The 15,951-nt window shown below is 40.6% G+C and overlaps 4 protein-coding genes across 5 annotated transcripts; all 4 read right to left on the bottom strand.

The window, feature by feature from the left end:
- Positions 1-67: 67 nt before the first annotated feature.
- Positions 68-1,061, bottom strand: LOC105662877 (uncharacterized). Its single transcript, XM_012288543.2, has 2 exons — positions 866-1,061; positions 68-789 (listed from the first exon to the last, which is right to left on the bottom strand). Exons 1-2 carry the CDS (start codon positions 1,002-1,004, stop codon positions 605-607), a joined length of 324 nt encoding a protein of 107 aa, XP_012143933.1. The 5' UTR covers positions 1,005-1,061; the 3' UTR covers positions 68-604.
- On the bottom strand, positions 777-2,578 carry Vps24 (vacuolar protein sorting 24). Of its 2 annotated transcripts, XM_012288544.2 has the most exons (5): positions 2,421-2,578; positions 2,301-2,361; positions 1,836-2,230; positions 1,582-1,755; positions 777-906 (listed from the first exon to the last, which is right to left on the bottom strand). In XM_012288544.2, the coding sequence occupies exons 1-4, from the start codon at positions 2,463-2,465 to the stop codon at positions 1,591-1,593; spliced, it is 666 nt and encodes a 221-aa protein (XP_012143934.1). In that variant the 5' UTR covers positions 2,466-2,578; the 3' UTR covers positions 777-906; positions 1,582-1,590. The 2 variants fall into 2 exon arrangements, with proteins under 2 accessions (XP_012143934.1, XP_003704764.1); XM_003704716.3 differs by lacking the exon at positions 777-906 and having other exon boundaries at positions 1,206-1,755.
- A 215-nt stretch (positions 2,579-2,793) lies between these two features.
- Positions 2,794-7,591, bottom strand: LOC143265624 (uncharacterized). The gene is made up of 2 exons (XM_076538825.1): positions 7,377-7,591; positions 2,794-6,398 (listed from the first exon to the last, which is right to left on the bottom strand). Exons 1-2 carry the CDS (start codon positions 7,487-7,489, stop codon positions 2,942-2,944), a joined length of 3,570 nt encoding a protein of 1,189 aa, XP_076394940.1. The 5' UTR covers positions 7,490-7,591; the 3' UTR covers positions 2,794-2,941.
- Positions 7,592-7,820: 229 nt separating this feature from the next.
- LOC100877442 (uncharacterized) lies at positions 7,821-15,773 on the bottom strand. The gene is made up of 11 exons (XM_012288600.2): positions 15,486-15,773; positions 14,891-15,027; positions 13,841-14,011; positions 13,558-13,765; positions 13,355-13,479; positions 13,152-13,285; positions 12,835-13,094; positions 12,612-12,756; positions 9,504-12,539; positions 8,451-9,440; positions 7,821-8,371 (listed from the first exon to the last, which is right to left on the bottom strand). Exons 1-11 carry the CDS (start codon positions 15,653-15,655, stop codon positions 7,946-7,948), a joined length of 5,802 nt encoding a protein of 1,933 aa, XP_012143990.2. The 5' UTR covers positions 15,656-15,773; the 3' UTR covers positions 7,821-7,945.
- Positions 15,774-15,951: the final 178 nt, after the last annotated feature.

Raw genomic sequence — 15,951 nt, 5'->3', positions numbered from 1 at the left:
TTATGCACACTATATAAGTATTTGTATATTGGAAGTGACCAGGTATATACTCTATAAACAGTGATAATTAAGATATATTATTTTTATTATATATTTATAATATGAGGGTGATAGGCATGATAATAATAATAATAGGCTAAAGTAACAACAAATTTTGTGGAGTACAAATACAAATTCTTTGATGATTTTTACATCATTTGTTTGTGTGGTTATTGAGATACATACATTTTTAAATGAAAGAAATATTACAGTGTTACAGAAATTTATGAATACTTTATAATTTATTTTGTAACTTAATTAAAAAGATGTTATGTCTGGAACTTTGAATAGAAGAGTTCTAATTTGATTATGCATAATTATGTAACATATTTCTACTCACAAGTATGTACATATATACACAGAATTACAACTATTATGTTGCAAAAGATAAGTGTAAAAAAATTTATCATGTACCGAATTTTTTCGAAAAAAAAATTGACATATAAGATAGTATTAATTTAAGCATATATTCTTTGTTAATTTGGATATTTTTTGTAGATACATATATTTGTTTAATATATTTTGAACGTGTAAATAGCTGTGATAACTTATTTACTACATAAGATCAAGGTTGTAGTTTAATGAGTCTTAATGGTATTAAGTCTGGTTCTGTAGGTATCCATATTTGGTCTACATTTTGAGCATTAACATCTAATGTTTCTTTAGAATAATCAAGTAAGGGTTTCGAAAACTCTTCATTTAATTTTACACGATTTCTTACCCATAAAACCTTTGCTGAAGAAACTGGTTCTAATATAAAGCAGTTAGTTTAAAATAGTGTTTCATAATTAATCTTATTAATGAATATAATTGTACTTTTGCTCACCTATATTCATCTTGGGCAATGAATAGTGTCGCGAACCAATGCTATAAAACATAAATTTATTTAGTATTTCTTGATATTCTCTACATCTGCACAATATACCAAGCGGATGTTCTAAACAATCATTAGTTTTTGAATACATAATTTGTTATGGAACATAAGTACTCATAATTTTATAGCTGATTATTTATCAAAGTATTGAAGTTAGCAACATTTAAACCTAATTAATTTTACACAGTAATGTAAATGTATACAACGTATAAAATATTAATTTGAATGATCGTACGCGTTTTCGTATTATTGCAGTTTAAATAGAAGGTATAAACAGGAAATGCACAAACGATAACAATCAAAATTAATATTTATGTATAATACATATACACGATGTTACAGTTGCAATTAATTTAAGTAATAGGTGTTTAAACATAATATACTTAAGAAGCCAGCTTCCCTGTACATATGACTTTAGTATCTTATACAGGTTATAAAAGCTGGATATAAAATCTATATTAAGAGAATAAAAATGTTTTTTCTCTTTTTTTTAGTAATACTTAATCCTTTTTCTGGTTATTCAGTATAAAAGCATTATTTAAATATTTCAAATTATAGTGTCTATTTTCGCTAGGCATTCATTCCACAGTGTTTGTACGTTTTATATGCATACGCTTAATAAGTGCAAGCAGATTTTAACACAAAATCAACATAGATAAATTATTTACATATTACACCTAACTACGAAGACTTTGAAGTCTCATTTTCATTTCTTCAAGTTCTTTATCATCTGCTTCTTCTCCTTTTTCTTCAGTGGACGTAGATGCTGCAACAGACCCTGGAGTGTCTGTAACAACTGCAGGTGCTGTACCTAATTGACCTGCTGTAACTTCCCATAAAATCTGTAACAAATATCATGTAAGATCAAATGTAAGATCAAAGTTTGACTACAAACACATTTGACTACATAATTAGAAATTACTTTATCTATTTCTTCATCCGCTTCATCTTCCACTTCTTCTGAATCTTCTATAGAGTCCATTGTTTCATCTAACATTTCTTCGATAATTCCAGCTTTCATCATTTCTTTTGACAATTCTCTCATCGTGGCAGCTACCTCAGGCACCCTAACTAACGACTGCATTGCTTGCATTACTTCGGTAGATTTTGACACCGAACCAGCTACTCTAATCGTTGCCAGTTGATTTTTCATTTGCAAAGAAACAGAGTTCAAATGAGCTTTGGATGTACAGATTTTATTGCAGGCTTTCCGAGCACGTATTATTTCCTTTGCTAGAACTTTGCACACATCCTTGTCACCTTTCTTTGCTGCTTCTTTTAGAGAACGTTTTACTTTTTCTTCTTCTCGTTGGATCGCTGCCTCATATCAAATATAATCCCTCGTATCAAAGTTCTCCATAATAAATGATTACTTGCAGTAACTTACCTCTAACCTGTCTATCCAGTTGATAACCTTCCTTCCTCAATTTATGTGTCCATTCTTGAACCTGAAATACGATTCAGTATAAAACCTAAACAAACGATGAAAATATCTTTCAATTCTAACCATTTCTTTTGGATTTCTTTCCGGGGATTTGCCAAATAAACCCATTTTCTTGCTATGTTGACAGACGTTCGTATCTGCCAAACATAACCAAGTTACCTTCGGTTATTGTTGGTTACCTTCCATTCCATCGATTACGTCATTACTACATGAATCACCGATGATAGTGAATCGCCAAGATTAAAAATTGATAGCAACATACAAGAAAACAAGGAAATATAATAATAAAGTATAGGAAAGAAGGAGGAGATAGGAAAAAATAATAACGAAGTATCTATCTCAGTCAGTTATCGATCAATGTTTTAAAAATCCTTTTATCAGAATGATTAGGAAGTAACTTAATTTGTTCTTAAATAAATAAATAATCAGGTATTACCTCTTTATTTCATCTTTACGTTATACAAAGGAAATTAGAAAAAAAAGATATAACATAGTACAAAAGTAGTATTAAAACCATCATAGATAAGTAAATTATAAAGTATCTTAATTGTACGTTTAGGAAAGTTATAAAAAATATTTATTTCTCATTTCGACGATGCATTTAGAATCATATCCCTTAACCAGTTCAATATATTCGTCACTATTTCTACCCGTTTGTTCACGTTTTTATTTATGTTGCGTTGATATCGGTATCTATCGAAATCGTTCTGTTTTTCTTTCCGTATTTGGTTACTCATCGCATCCTCCTTTCGGTTATCATTTACTCTTTTCTCGCTCGTTTTATCGTTATCAGGCACCGAATGAATGTCCAACAGATCACGGAGAAGATCGACATCCACATTGTTCTTTCCTTTATTTCTCAAATTCTTTAACCGATCTCTCGCGTGCTCATCAATCTTTTCCATCTCGTCGAAATTCCACGGCGTTCGCGCTCTTTGCAAGTCCAAAGACAGATTGTATCTTCTCGCGAAACTTTCCACGGGCATCGAGAAAATGTGCAAGCTGTCGTCGGCCGAATCACGTTTCCTTCGATCGTTGAACAAAACTGATCTCATCGATTCGCCATCGGTGATCCTTTTCCTCCTGTTGAACCAGATTCCGTCGTCGGTAAGTTTCGTGTTCGAACTTCTTCGTACCGTGCGAACAACGTTGCCTTCCGCGGGCACGCAACAAGGGCATTCTTTGTTTAACAGATGTTCGCAGACTTTCCTAGAGATCGATAAAGCGTACGAACCATCGTCCAATTTTCTGATCTCTAACGGTAACTTCACGCCGTCACCGACGTAATACAGCTCGGAGTTTCGAAGATTCTGCACATCGTCCTCGTTGTTGCTGTTCTGTACAGAAATTTTACCTAAATAAGCGAGATCGCGTTCAGGGGACTGTTTTAGATTTGAGTCCGTATTTCCCATTCCCAGCAACGGCGTTCTCTCGTCTTCGTCGTTCTTTACTTCCTGAGCAGGCTCTCCGCTTCTTGGAGCATCTACGACGTCGGGCAGACTGCAACTCGATTTGTAATTTGGTTCGACTGGTAGCTCTTTCCCGTTCGAGGTCATTGATCCTCCTTCGTTTCTCGCCGCCCCAACTACACCGTCGTTTACAGATTCTTCCCCAGTATCTCCTGAATTTTCCAAATTTTCCTCGGCAGTAGACGCTGTAACAGATTTTAAGGTCGGATTGTCTATTCCTGCTTCGCCTTTGGCGATATCTAATAACTTTTTCATATCGATTGTCGACGGATCGAGAGTGTTCGACTCTGCCGCAGCCTCTGTTATCGTATCTTGATCTTCTTCGCTCTTCGTCTGCATCAGAATCAATTCCTCGTTCAAAGTGTTTCGAATGACCGAATCATCCACCGGTTCTTCGTTTCCCGGCTCGAAAGTGTTTCGAACACTTTCGACGATCATGTTTTGAACAACAGGATGCTTGACAGCCTGCAGCCCCAGTGCAGGGTCTCGAATGAGATCTCTGACGGAAGTTTGCACTTTTTCCAAGCTTGTCGGAGCAGGAGCCTCGTCGGTTCCCGGTGCAAGAGTAACTAGATTGGTGACCCATTTTCCGTTTTTGAATTGGTGCTCTTCGACAGTCAGCGGCGGAAGTTCTGTCTTGGGGATGGGCGCGGCGGACAACATGTGACGCAAGGTGTTTCTGATCACGTTAGTGGTCTTGTCGTTATCGAACACATTCCGGTCAATGGTGATTATCTTCGACAAACGGTCCTTCACTCTGTCCATGATCGTTTGCTCGATAGGTGGCATGGTCAACACGTTCTTCAGATTCGGGATTTCGACGATTTCCGGCAGGAACTCCTCGTCTTTCGCAGCGCCGACGGTCTCCTCTGACGAATCTTTGGCAAAGTCGTTGACCACCGACTTTATAGTACTTTGCAGTAAGGAATTATCGCAAAATGGTAGTGGTTGGTGCGACGGGTTCTTTGCATTTTCATTTGCGGTGTTTAGAGCCGATCCAACTATAGAAGCATCATCCTCTAAATTTTTTGCCTGACCCGTTGCAAAATTTTTATTAAGTAACTCTTTGCCTTTCGCGGTATTATCATTCCCCATCGAAGAAACTATCGGGGTCTCTTGTTCAGACTCTTCTTGTTCTGGCGATTCGATCGTTTCGTTGTTTGTAAAATATCCTTCATTCCCTTCGGACTCATCACTTTCATCCGGAGAGGATAAACCTCCAGGAATTAACTCGCCAGCTTTCTCGGCAGGGGAAGCTCCCTCGTGTTTTATGTCCTGATTTGAATCATCGGTTCCATCCTCGTTGAAATTTGGATTGTTTTCACCCACTACGTCCTCTTCTTTGTTTTCCTCGCCGAAGTTTGTGTTGCCCATATTCGTCGCTTTTCGGATCGTTTCATCTTCGGGGTCGTTCAATCGACTCTGCACGTTCGTGTTGTAATCTTGATCCTCGCCTGTAACGTGAAAGTCATCGTAACCGGTTGGTCCGTGTTCGGTTTCGTTGGTGTAAGCTTTGGACGTGAAATAAGCGGTGGTGACCTCTTTGATTTCAGAGTAATCCAACACCCCGCTGCCCGTCGTTTCGTATTCGTTTTCCTTTTGGATCGATTCTGGCCCGATAGCTTGGACGTTCGGATCTTCCGGCTGCGAAGAATCCTGCGGAATAGACGGTTCTTTCTCGACGAAGCTTTCGGTTCCATCTTCGGAGGGATTCGACGGCTCAGATTGCAAATTGTTGTCGTAAACATTGGAATCTTCTTGCTGATCGTTCGTTGGAACGTTTTCTGGTGATTGGGTTAGCGTTTGGTCAAGAATGTTTGAAGGACACGAAGATTGCCCAACCATTTGTTGTTCTTCGTTCAAATCACTTTGTTGACCAATCGGTGCTTGTTGGCCAACGATGGAGTCGGGTTTAACAACACCAGAATTGAATGGAATGTTGAACTTTGTTGGATTCTTATCAGAACCTGCACGATGGGCGTACGGGATATAAGGTACTCTTTCCTGCCCCTTTTGTTGCAGAATGGGTTGCTTAACTCTAGGTTGCAAGCGCGAAGGATGTTGAGGAACGTTGGGGTACAATTTTTTTGGTAAATTTGGTCGATGAGGTGTATGCGAAGGGACAGGTTTTTGTTTGCTACCTACGAACATGTTTCTATCGTCGTTCTTCCTTTCTGGTTTAATTCTCTTCGTGGCCTGTTGCGGTTTCAAGGCTGGCGTTTGATCAGAAGGACCATCTTTTCGCTGACAGTAACATATGTATTTACCATCGTCGAACACGTCGGTTTTCGTTAACGGGACGTTCTGCGAAGCACCGACGATTTGATCTCTGGACTTCAGACCATCCTGTATCGTTTTCAAAATTTCTTGTCTTCTAGTTATCGGAGGAGAAGCGCCTAGACGAAGCGGTGTTTTGCAACGTTTGGTCTTCTGACTGTGACCCTCTGTTTCTATGCTATCGTTCTCTTCCTTCTCCTCGGATGCCGGCATTAAAACCAGCAAACTCCTCTTTGCGCTCAGTTTGGAATTAAGTTCGGATTGGTTCTGTTCCGTAAGAACATCCGAGGTAATTCTGTTAAAGACAAATTTACGGTTAGTACAAGTTAGTGGGTTCTTGTATCGGAAGAGAAGACGATTATCGAGGAAAAGATCGGCGAAAATCGATGAGTCGTATGTATTTTGTAAATAAATTGCTTAATCTTTCAGTTGCGATGTACTTATGTAACAACCGCGAATGGATTACTTAAGCCCAATAAATAATTCTTGATTATTGATTTCAACGTTCCAAACAATAACATATTCTTGCTAATAATTTTTAATAATCATTTGAATGAAATTCTTGTGTCCTAAAAATTCAACAAGAGTCTCATCGTGAAAATAATTGCACGAATTTGAAAAGCAGGTTGAGAAATCTCTGTTCAACGAAGTCGATCGACATCGTATGACATATATTTGAATCACGTTGAATCGAGGATTTCTTACGAATTCGAAATTTTATCTTGGCTCTGCTTGAGCGTGAAACGTAATTTAAACGTAGCTGACGCTAACAGTTGTGCCAGTGTCGCTTTTCAAATGACTAACATACTTTCGCGTCTGCGATCTTGCGGACTATGGGTCACACCGTGATCCGGAATTCGACCAAGAAGGAACTCGTTTGAAAAACTGAAAGAATGTTCCGATGTACTCCGGTGGAAAGCTAGATAAATGGTACGGGATAAGGGAAATTTATGAGGGAGCGGATCGTGCATTTATGGCCTGCTGAAATATATTCTCAAAGAAATTTGTTGAATGATCTTTCGTAAATGTTAGGCTACCGCATATGTTCATCCGTCTAAGAACTACGTTTTTGGAATATTAAATTAAATCTCGAATAAATCTCTCGCACGGTTAATAAAAAAAGATTTCCATATATTTATTAGGTAATCTCGAAAGTTCGTGTCATTTTTCTTATCCATCCTTTTATTCGAACAATATTTCAATCGCGAGATTTTCAGGTGAAAGTGTCACAGTTCGAGAACGTGTCATTTTTAGATATAAAATTAGCAATTACCTCGAATCCGTTGTGGTCTCGACGTCTTCATTATTTAGAGATCCAATGCTTTTCGAACACGTAGTTATTATGAGCGTGAAAAGTATCGAACAGACGATAGCTGAACGACACATCGCGAAAGTCACTCGATTTCAAATTTCCTCTCCTTTCTATCTTGATCGCGATTGAAGTGAACTGTCCCAAGAGCGATCAACGACTGTGCACCTCGACTAATATATGGGATAAAAATTGCCCAGGTATTATGATGTTTTCCTATTGCAAAATTCATTGTGCCGATGCTGTGTCGCAACGATACACCTGTACATTTGTTACACATTTCTCGGTATCTTGCACTAAACAGCAAACGATATTTTGTCAATTTTCTTGTTTATTTTATGTTCGGTACTTATTCTCAATGATTTGCAAATCGACAGTTTTTTAACTACAGGAATTAATACTCGCTCATACTCTTTACGATTTTTATTTTGTCATGTAATACATAAGTTGTAATTAAAAAAACAAGAGGGGTAGTACAAAATACAATAAAATATTAGTGATTTAAAAACAGTGTAACAAAAATTTATAAGATATTATCCTTGCAAGATTCGCGTGATTCCACCGAGCAATGCGAAGAACTTTTTCACGTTTGTTATCGCATTGCGAAACAGGTGGTGAGAGACCTTCGTTGATTTAGAATCGTCCCAGTTATTTTCTTCCCCGCTCTCAGTCGCCTCGTCAAATTTTTCGTCCAGATTTTCGACCAGCTGTTCCACCGAGCTCGTGAAATTTTGAGCTTTTTGCAAACCATCGATCACGATGTTTTGCAAACTCGGTATACTTTCTTGGATGAGCGATGGCAAGCCACGGTTACCATTTTTCTTTTGATCCTCCTTCTTCGTGTATTTCTCGATCGGTATCTTTTCGACTAATGATTTCTCAATGTCGTCCATCTCGGTCGAAGTCTGATTTTTCTGGCTCGAAGATCCTTCCAAGTGCTGTAGTTCCGAGGGTTGCACCTTCAAAGATAACAATTTTATTAATCCCTTGTCTTTAGTTATAAAAGTAGTTTACAAGAAAAAATAGATGAATTCTTACCATATCAGTATTTTCATTAATCATCTCTCGATCCACTGCTTGTCTTCGTGATCTATCAAATTTTTTCGTTGTATTCGCACGGCTCGTTTCATCTTCCAGTATGTTGAATGAACGTTCATTCGTACGAACAGATAGATCATCTAAATTACTCCGTTTAACAGGCATAACCTTGTGTTCCTCATTTTTCTTTAAGACGTCTAAGATTTTAGACGATGCTCCATCAAAACTGTCCTCTGATCTTTTTTCCAAAGATAAGTAATTGTCCTGTCCGGGTTTTAGCCAAACGAGATAATCTTTTTCAGGTTTAATACTCGTGTCCCTGCGTCTTTTACTTGCAACTGTGTCGGAATGTTCCTCGATGATGGATACTTCAAAACTGGTAGCATCTTCGTCGCTTTGCAGGTCTTCTATCGGAATATCTTGATGATTCTCAATTTGATCTACCGTCTCTTCGTCATCGAGAATTTCTAAAGATTCGTTTTCTTTAGAATACTCCGTATTCCTGGAAGATTGCTCGACTACCTCGCTTTCCACGATAGCATCTTCCTCCGATCGTTTTCTTTTCATTTCTTCGAAGATCGAACGAATAAAATTATGCTTTTCATCTATGGTGTTGTATTTGTTTAGCTGTTTAAAAAGCTCTTCGACCGACTGTAAGTCAAGATTGTCGATCAGAGCCTTTAAAAGCTCTCCGGTGTTTACATTTTCCGATAGTTCTTCAAATTCATCGGATTCTTCGTCGGAAACTTTGTCCTCCCGCTTGTGTTGTTCCGTTTTACGACTTCTGTACGGTTTGCGTAACACTTTACGAATTACCCCGTGCACGTTTCTCGATCTCGAATTGGTTTGCGGTCTCCATAGATTTCTGTACGGTTGTAAAGTCGGCTCTCCCCCTCTGTATTCGGAGGGATCGATCACGTATATCTCTTTACGATACAGTCTGTTTCGAGGCCGATTGTAGGAGTCGTAGTTGGAACGAAAACGTGGTGTCTGTAAAATAAATTAATAATTTATCCGAGCTCTCTCTCTATACCTTAATAAAAAGAAATTTACCTGTGCGTTTCTCTTCTCCTCTCCGTGCTCTCGCAAATGGAAGATTCGTGGCCTGTCCAAATTCTCCACCAAAGCAAAATATGTCTTCTCATTATCGTCGTCCACGCTAGAGCTTTCGATCTTGGCCGTCTTTTCCTCCAACAGTTCCTTCAATTGTACAATTTCTGTCCCCGCTCTATCGGGATTCGAGTGTTCCACAGTTGAATCTCTTTGACTTTTGGGATTGAAAATTCCCTTCCTGATCTCGGTCGGAACGTCCCTTTTGTCGATCGATTCGGAGCTCTCGCTGTCATCGCTCGTCGGGTTGTACACCAGAACGCAAGCCATCTTATCGCAATCCCTCACGTCCTGCAGATCATCGCTATCCTCGACGATCTCCCACGTTTGTCGTCTTTTCAAATTTCTATTCTCGTTCGCTATTTTGGTCATTTCGTCGTCTATGCTCTTCTGGAGATTCTGCAACACCGGTCTCTTTCTTTCGGGAAGTTTCGTCTTTCGAGGTTGCTCTGGTTTTTCATTCTTGTTCTTCGATTTCTTCGGGCCAAATTTGTACACCTCGTCTCCCGTTTTCCCTCGAATCATCTTCGCTAGTGCCGACAGGACTTTCGCTCTCTGCATCAGTTGCGTCTCTCGAGCCTTGGCGATGTTCGACTTGATCCTTTTACTCTGTAGATTTTGCTTTCTATTTCGTTGGGAATCTTTCGAACTCCTTGCCTCGTTTCCCACGGATAGTTTGGGAACTTTGTCCACGATTTCCCTCTTGGCGCTCGCGGCAGCTCCTTGATCGATATTATAATCCATCTTGGATTCTTTGGCCATTTCCTGTTCCCATAGAGACGCTGTGCTCGAACTTTCTTCCATCTTCTTCGTGGCAGCCTCCTCGCCGGTAGAGGGTGTAGAATTCTTATAACTGTTCGAACTATATTCCTCACGATCCCCGAAAATATCGATTGCGGTTTCCTTCGCCTCCGTCTTCTTCGAATTCTCGAGAAAAAACTTACCTCCTTCGCGTCGAACCGGACTTTTCACTGACCCAACCGATTCGTCTTCGCTCGAAACGGGAGTCAACGAGGGAATCGTGGACACCGTTCCAAGATCGAAATCTTCCAGATTTATAGAAGCCTGAGTAATTGGAATTTCTTCGACATTCGTAGTTTGCTGCTCATTTTTCGACTCTCGCAAAAACGTGTTTCTTTCCCTTTGAATCTTGAGCGATTCATCGTCCTCGTTCGGAGCCAAAATCAGCGAAGAAATAGTGGACGGTGTCTCAGAATTGGAATCTTCAAGATTTACAGCAGTTACGCTGACGGTTTCACTTGGGAATCTTTCGAAACTCAATTTCCAGTTCACCTTACTTTTTCGTGGTTTCTTGCGAGTAGGCGTAACTCTCTCGCGTTGAACCGGCGTTTTCAGCGACTGATCGTCTTCGTTTAAGGTCGAGACTGGGGTAACGGTATACGGCGTTACAGGGTAGACATTTGCATCGATTACCTCGCTGGAAGTCGCTTCGAAAGTCGACACTTGTTCCTTGTTTCTTCTCGCCTCCGCGCGAAGAGACGTATCGTCTTCGCCTTGAATTGGCGTTTTAATCGATTGATCATTCAAGCTCAATGGGGAAACAGTAGTCAGAGGATTTATCGAGGTTACACCGATCATCTCGCTCGAAATTCCTTCCAAATCGATCTGTGCATTCGGTTCCGTTTCCAGATTGGATTCAGTTTGCGACTCCATAGGAGCTTCCTTAAGTTCGGAAAACACCTCTACGTCCGCGATATCGTGCGAATTTAAGCTCTCCACTTCGGAAAGAGTCGCTGTCTCCACAGTCTCCGCAACATCCCTCCCTGTTCTGCAATTGCAGGCTTTCGAACTCCTAATCACTCTACAATTGCAGTCCTTCAAGTTCGCGTCGTCCTCGTTGATCATTTCTTGGTCTAATATCTCGTGCAGGTCCTCCACCTCTCTTTTAGACCTTCTATAACCGGTATTCGTGGAAAAATCTAGTGCCCTAAACAAAGGATTTGCATAAATAGTCCTCCCAGATCTTTCTGGCCTAGGATCGACCATTTCAGCTTCCCACAGTTCAGCGGCATTCCTATCCCTTTGCCAATCTTCCGACGGAGCCGGTGGATACATTTTTTCGCCGTATATGTCATAATCAGAATACTCAGGTTCTGGGGAATCCGATTCGTTTTCTTGACTTCCGGCTTCACCGTCCATCGCTCGCGGAAGTCCTCCAGTGGCGAAAGACACGTCGCCTCGCGGGAAACCTTCTGCAGGATTCATCTGGAAGAATCCGTAAAACGTGTGTTCGTCGCTGTCGCTGTTTTCCAGCTCGACGATACTCGGCACTATTCTTATATGCTCGATTCCGGATCGTTTTCTCAGAATATTTTCTCGTTTTTGGTCCGGGGTAGTTGCAAACCTACTGTACAGGTCCCTCTTGACCACTTTAGCTTTGGACTCGTTAAAATCGACACGATTCAGAAAATCAAAGAGAGACTGTAAGTGGTCCTTGACGTTGCTGGATGATTTTAATTTGTCCGACGGATCGATTTCGCGTTTCGAGTGAAGGGCAGTCTGCACCTTCGACAACAAGGACGCTACGTCCGTGACAATTTTGTCGACCGTCGATTTCATTTTCTCCGATCTCGATATGCTTCTTATACGTAGTATGCGATCCTTGAACCCTTGTAATTTATTTTGAATATCGTTTCGAGATTCCTGTGCATCCGCGCTCGTAGTCCGACTATCTCCTGCGTTTTCTGGCCGAGAAGTTGAAGAATCTTCAGGTTTTAATGGAACTTTCGCGGTGTCGTAATCGTCCAACTTTTTTCTCGCAAAGTTTCGCAGCTTTTTGAGTTCTCTTTTTAAGATTGACTTTCTGGAGGCTCGAGAACTAATCTTCTGCTTCTTTTCGGTTTTCAAAGTCGATGTATCTTGCACGGACCTCGTGACGTGAATTTTCACGTCTTCCGTGTTTCTCAAGCCTTCAAAATTTCCCTCCGACGTTTTATCATCTTCCATGCAAGATTTTATCTGCGAAAATATCATAAATGTAGCAACGGTTGAGTCGCGTCGTGAAGAAGCATAATAAATTCTTCCCATTACTTTTAAATTAGGAAGAACCCAAAAACCAATGCCTCCTGGATGCAGCTCAAGCTTTACTCCTTCTGGGCTGCTCAAAATATCAGGAACCAGCTCAGGAACCGTATCATTGATCAAATCCAGCGTTTTATTGTTCAAGAAGACGCTCCTGATAAAAATGTGTGATAGATAAAAATGTAGTAAGACAAAGAACAGTGTGTTCGATTTTCAAAAGACAGAGACTCACTCGGAAAACATTCTGTTGGGTGTAGTAAAACCTGGAGAAAGAATATATTCGTGTACCATGTCGATTTTCATTCCCTTCAAGTCGATGGTAACCTCTTCGGGGTTCAAGTTCACGCCAAAGATCGTAACAGACCCTTTCTCGTACTTGTTGGAAGGTTTCGTGCACTGACAGTAAAGGTACACGTAATCTTTATCGCTGGTCTTTGCATCGAATACTTTTCGTCCAACCAGAGTCTTGTGGAGTAAAGACACCCAGTAATCCTGTCGATTTTAACGAGTTAATTATCGCTACTCTGCTTTGTGTGACTAACAACTTACGGCAGACGGTTGAGTCAGGTCAGTTGGTTGTCTCATGAAGACGTTTATCTTCGATCTTGCTGCATTACCTAATCTTCTCGCTAAAATTAATGCTCCGATATACAGGTTCTTCAGTGCTTCTGGCTTGGACTCAGCTTTAACGGAAAATTGATCATGAATCGTTTGTTAGAATATTATAATTGATATTTTTGATGGCTTTTTACCGATCCATAACTGTTGCTTGTCCATGAAACGTCCGATAACACTGAGCAGGTCTTCTCTATCTTCCTCCAAATTATCTCGTTGCACCAAGGCTCCCGTGTCGTCCAAAGTGACGCTAGCGAAATCGCTGCAATCATCGAGTCGTGTTACTAACACGAAAAGAATACGTGTCTATAATTAAAATTTATATCGGCAAGAAATTTACGGGTGCCAAGTTACAGCCGTAAGCGCCGGAGCAGCGATATTAAAGTAATCTCTGAGATACTGTCGCTGCTCCTCGCTCCTATAAGCCACGATGTTCGGCCCGGTAACGAGGCTGCTCGAATATCGAGGAAATTCGTTCAATATTTTTCGTAGATTCACCGTCTGTCTCGCTAAATTGCTGGCTGAGACGTTGCACCTGGCCTGACACTCTGAAAAAAATCCAATTTAAAGTAGATTTTCTCCAGACGAATGATTAAAGTAAGAAGCTTGACGAGGTAATTTACCGTATCCCAGCTGCCAATTCGCCTTGAAAGCCATGTGATCGGTGAAAGAAATTATTTCCATCGCGTCCTCGGAGCGTTCGATTTTATCTCGTTGATCAGCGGCCGAGACGCAAGCTATTACGTCCAATCCTGCTTTCTTTGCCCACTGATTCGTTACAATCCAATCGGATGCTGCGATCGTCAAAAATCATCGTCTCGTTAATCGTCTCACCGTTGTATTTACCGCAGCGTGTAATCGATTGTACCCTTTAACCGCGGCGAAGTTATTCTTTCCGAACGTTTGCTCTAGTAATTCGCGCAGGGCAGCCTTTTGTCGCCTCGCATTATTCTAACTATTCGCGCTAATTACGCGCGAAACTTACGCGTCTGGCCCAAGGTGCAAATCCACCTAACGAGCTCGGTAATTTAACATTCGGTACATTTTCCGGCTGGTGTACGACGTAATCCGACACCGGCACCACCGAGTCCCGTGTCTTCCTCTTCGAGCAAATTCTACCCCAATCATTCTCCATTCTTTGACGCAAATTAATGGGTTGCTCATTTCGCGCAAATTAATAGGAAACGTTTCTGCTCTCGCGTAGCTTGTCGGGTTCTTTGAAAGGAATCTTCAGTTCGAATTTGATCGACCGTAAGAAAGCTAGAGATTCGTCAATTTCGTCGGTTTATGCTCGCGAAGCTTCTAATTACGAGATACGTTTGCGACGCATCGGTGCACGAAACATCAGTCAAGTTAATTCAGGCAGTTTCTGTAACTGAGTGGTCAAGTTGGCGCATCAGTTGCGAAATTAGCCGAGGAAGATGTGTGTGATACGCGCGTTCCTCGGCATTAATGGAAGCTTCGGATGCGTGTGGGTCCTCTGTAGCCTACCGTCCGTTACATTGCCGTCTAAATTAACCGTGATAATGGGCCAAGGGTTCGGTTGTTTTATGGTCAAGTTACGGGGATTACCGTCCGGCGAGAATTTACGAGGAAGGAAACGGATCTACAAGTCTATTTCTAATTATACGATCGATTTTTTCAACGGTAATAAATAGGATAATTATACTTACCAGATAACTCGGTTATTTCGTTCCTTCCGACATCCTGAACGTTCGAATCGGTAAACCGGAAGGAAGCCGGTCTTTCGAATCGAACGTACGCCGGACTCATAGCTCTTGCTAAATTTACGCTCTTCTCGAAATTCGTGCTGAAATAGAAACGATCGCCACATCTAAAAACTAGCATTGATCTTTTGTTCCATTTTGACTCCTTTCAAATTCACCAACGAAGGTTGAAATTTAAATTAAAACATGTACGCGTTTCGAGACTAGATTGAATAGCATTTCATTCGAAGGTTATATACGTAGTCGTTCCAAGAGTTTTTTGTGCTTGCAACCTTGCACACTATTGATTGCTTTTAAATTGATCTTGAATTGCTTTACGTAAGCGCAAGAGGGACCTTTCAAAATGACGTTCCTTAATTGTACTTAATTATACTTCGAGTGGAACAAAATTCACTGAAAACTCGATTCGTTGCAAAAGTTAAAGCTCCCTTTAAATTATAAATACAGTTACTGCGGCAAACTCGAATATGCAATATTGTCAACTGGGAATGAAAGGAACTTATATCGTGTTCTATGCGCGCTATCTCCTTATTGGACGTACCTGAAAGCATTTCCGGTCAGCAGGGTTTCTGGATCAATGGTGAGGCTAAGAAACTTCTCGTCGGTCACTGCGATAGGCTTATCGAAGTCGATGTTCAGCGTGAAATCCTCGGCCAAAGAACGCGCCACGAGAACCGACAGAAAGCAGATATGATACTCGAGACGTTTCATTTTTCATCGGTTTAATTGTTTCCGTTCGAGAAATTTTCCATGTCACTTTGCAGAAAATCGATACGTTTCACCGGATGGCTTTATTCGCACTGAGGGGCCGATTGTTAAAAAATAATGCATACGACAGACAAGTAACGCGAGGCATTTGCGGAATTTCGACATCGCTGTATGTTGGTCATTGCGTAAAAAGTAAAAGATCGAAAGTAGCGTGTTTTTGCACGCGCAGCGGAATTCGCGAATCGATTCATCGCTGTTCCAATTTTACCGCTCTAGATCTAATTTTAACGAATTAAACT

The sequence above is a fragment of the Megachile rotundata genome, chromosome 13, assembly GCF_050947335.1.
Source record: "Megachile rotundata isolate GNS110a chromosome 13, iyMegRotu1, whole genome shotgun sequence".
In the NCBI taxonomy this organism is placed as follows: domain Eukaryota; kingdom Metazoa; phylum Arthropoda; class Insecta; order Hymenoptera; family Megachilidae; genus Megachile; species Megachile rotundata.
This window is presented reverse-complemented; position numbering and strand designations above follow the sequence as displayed.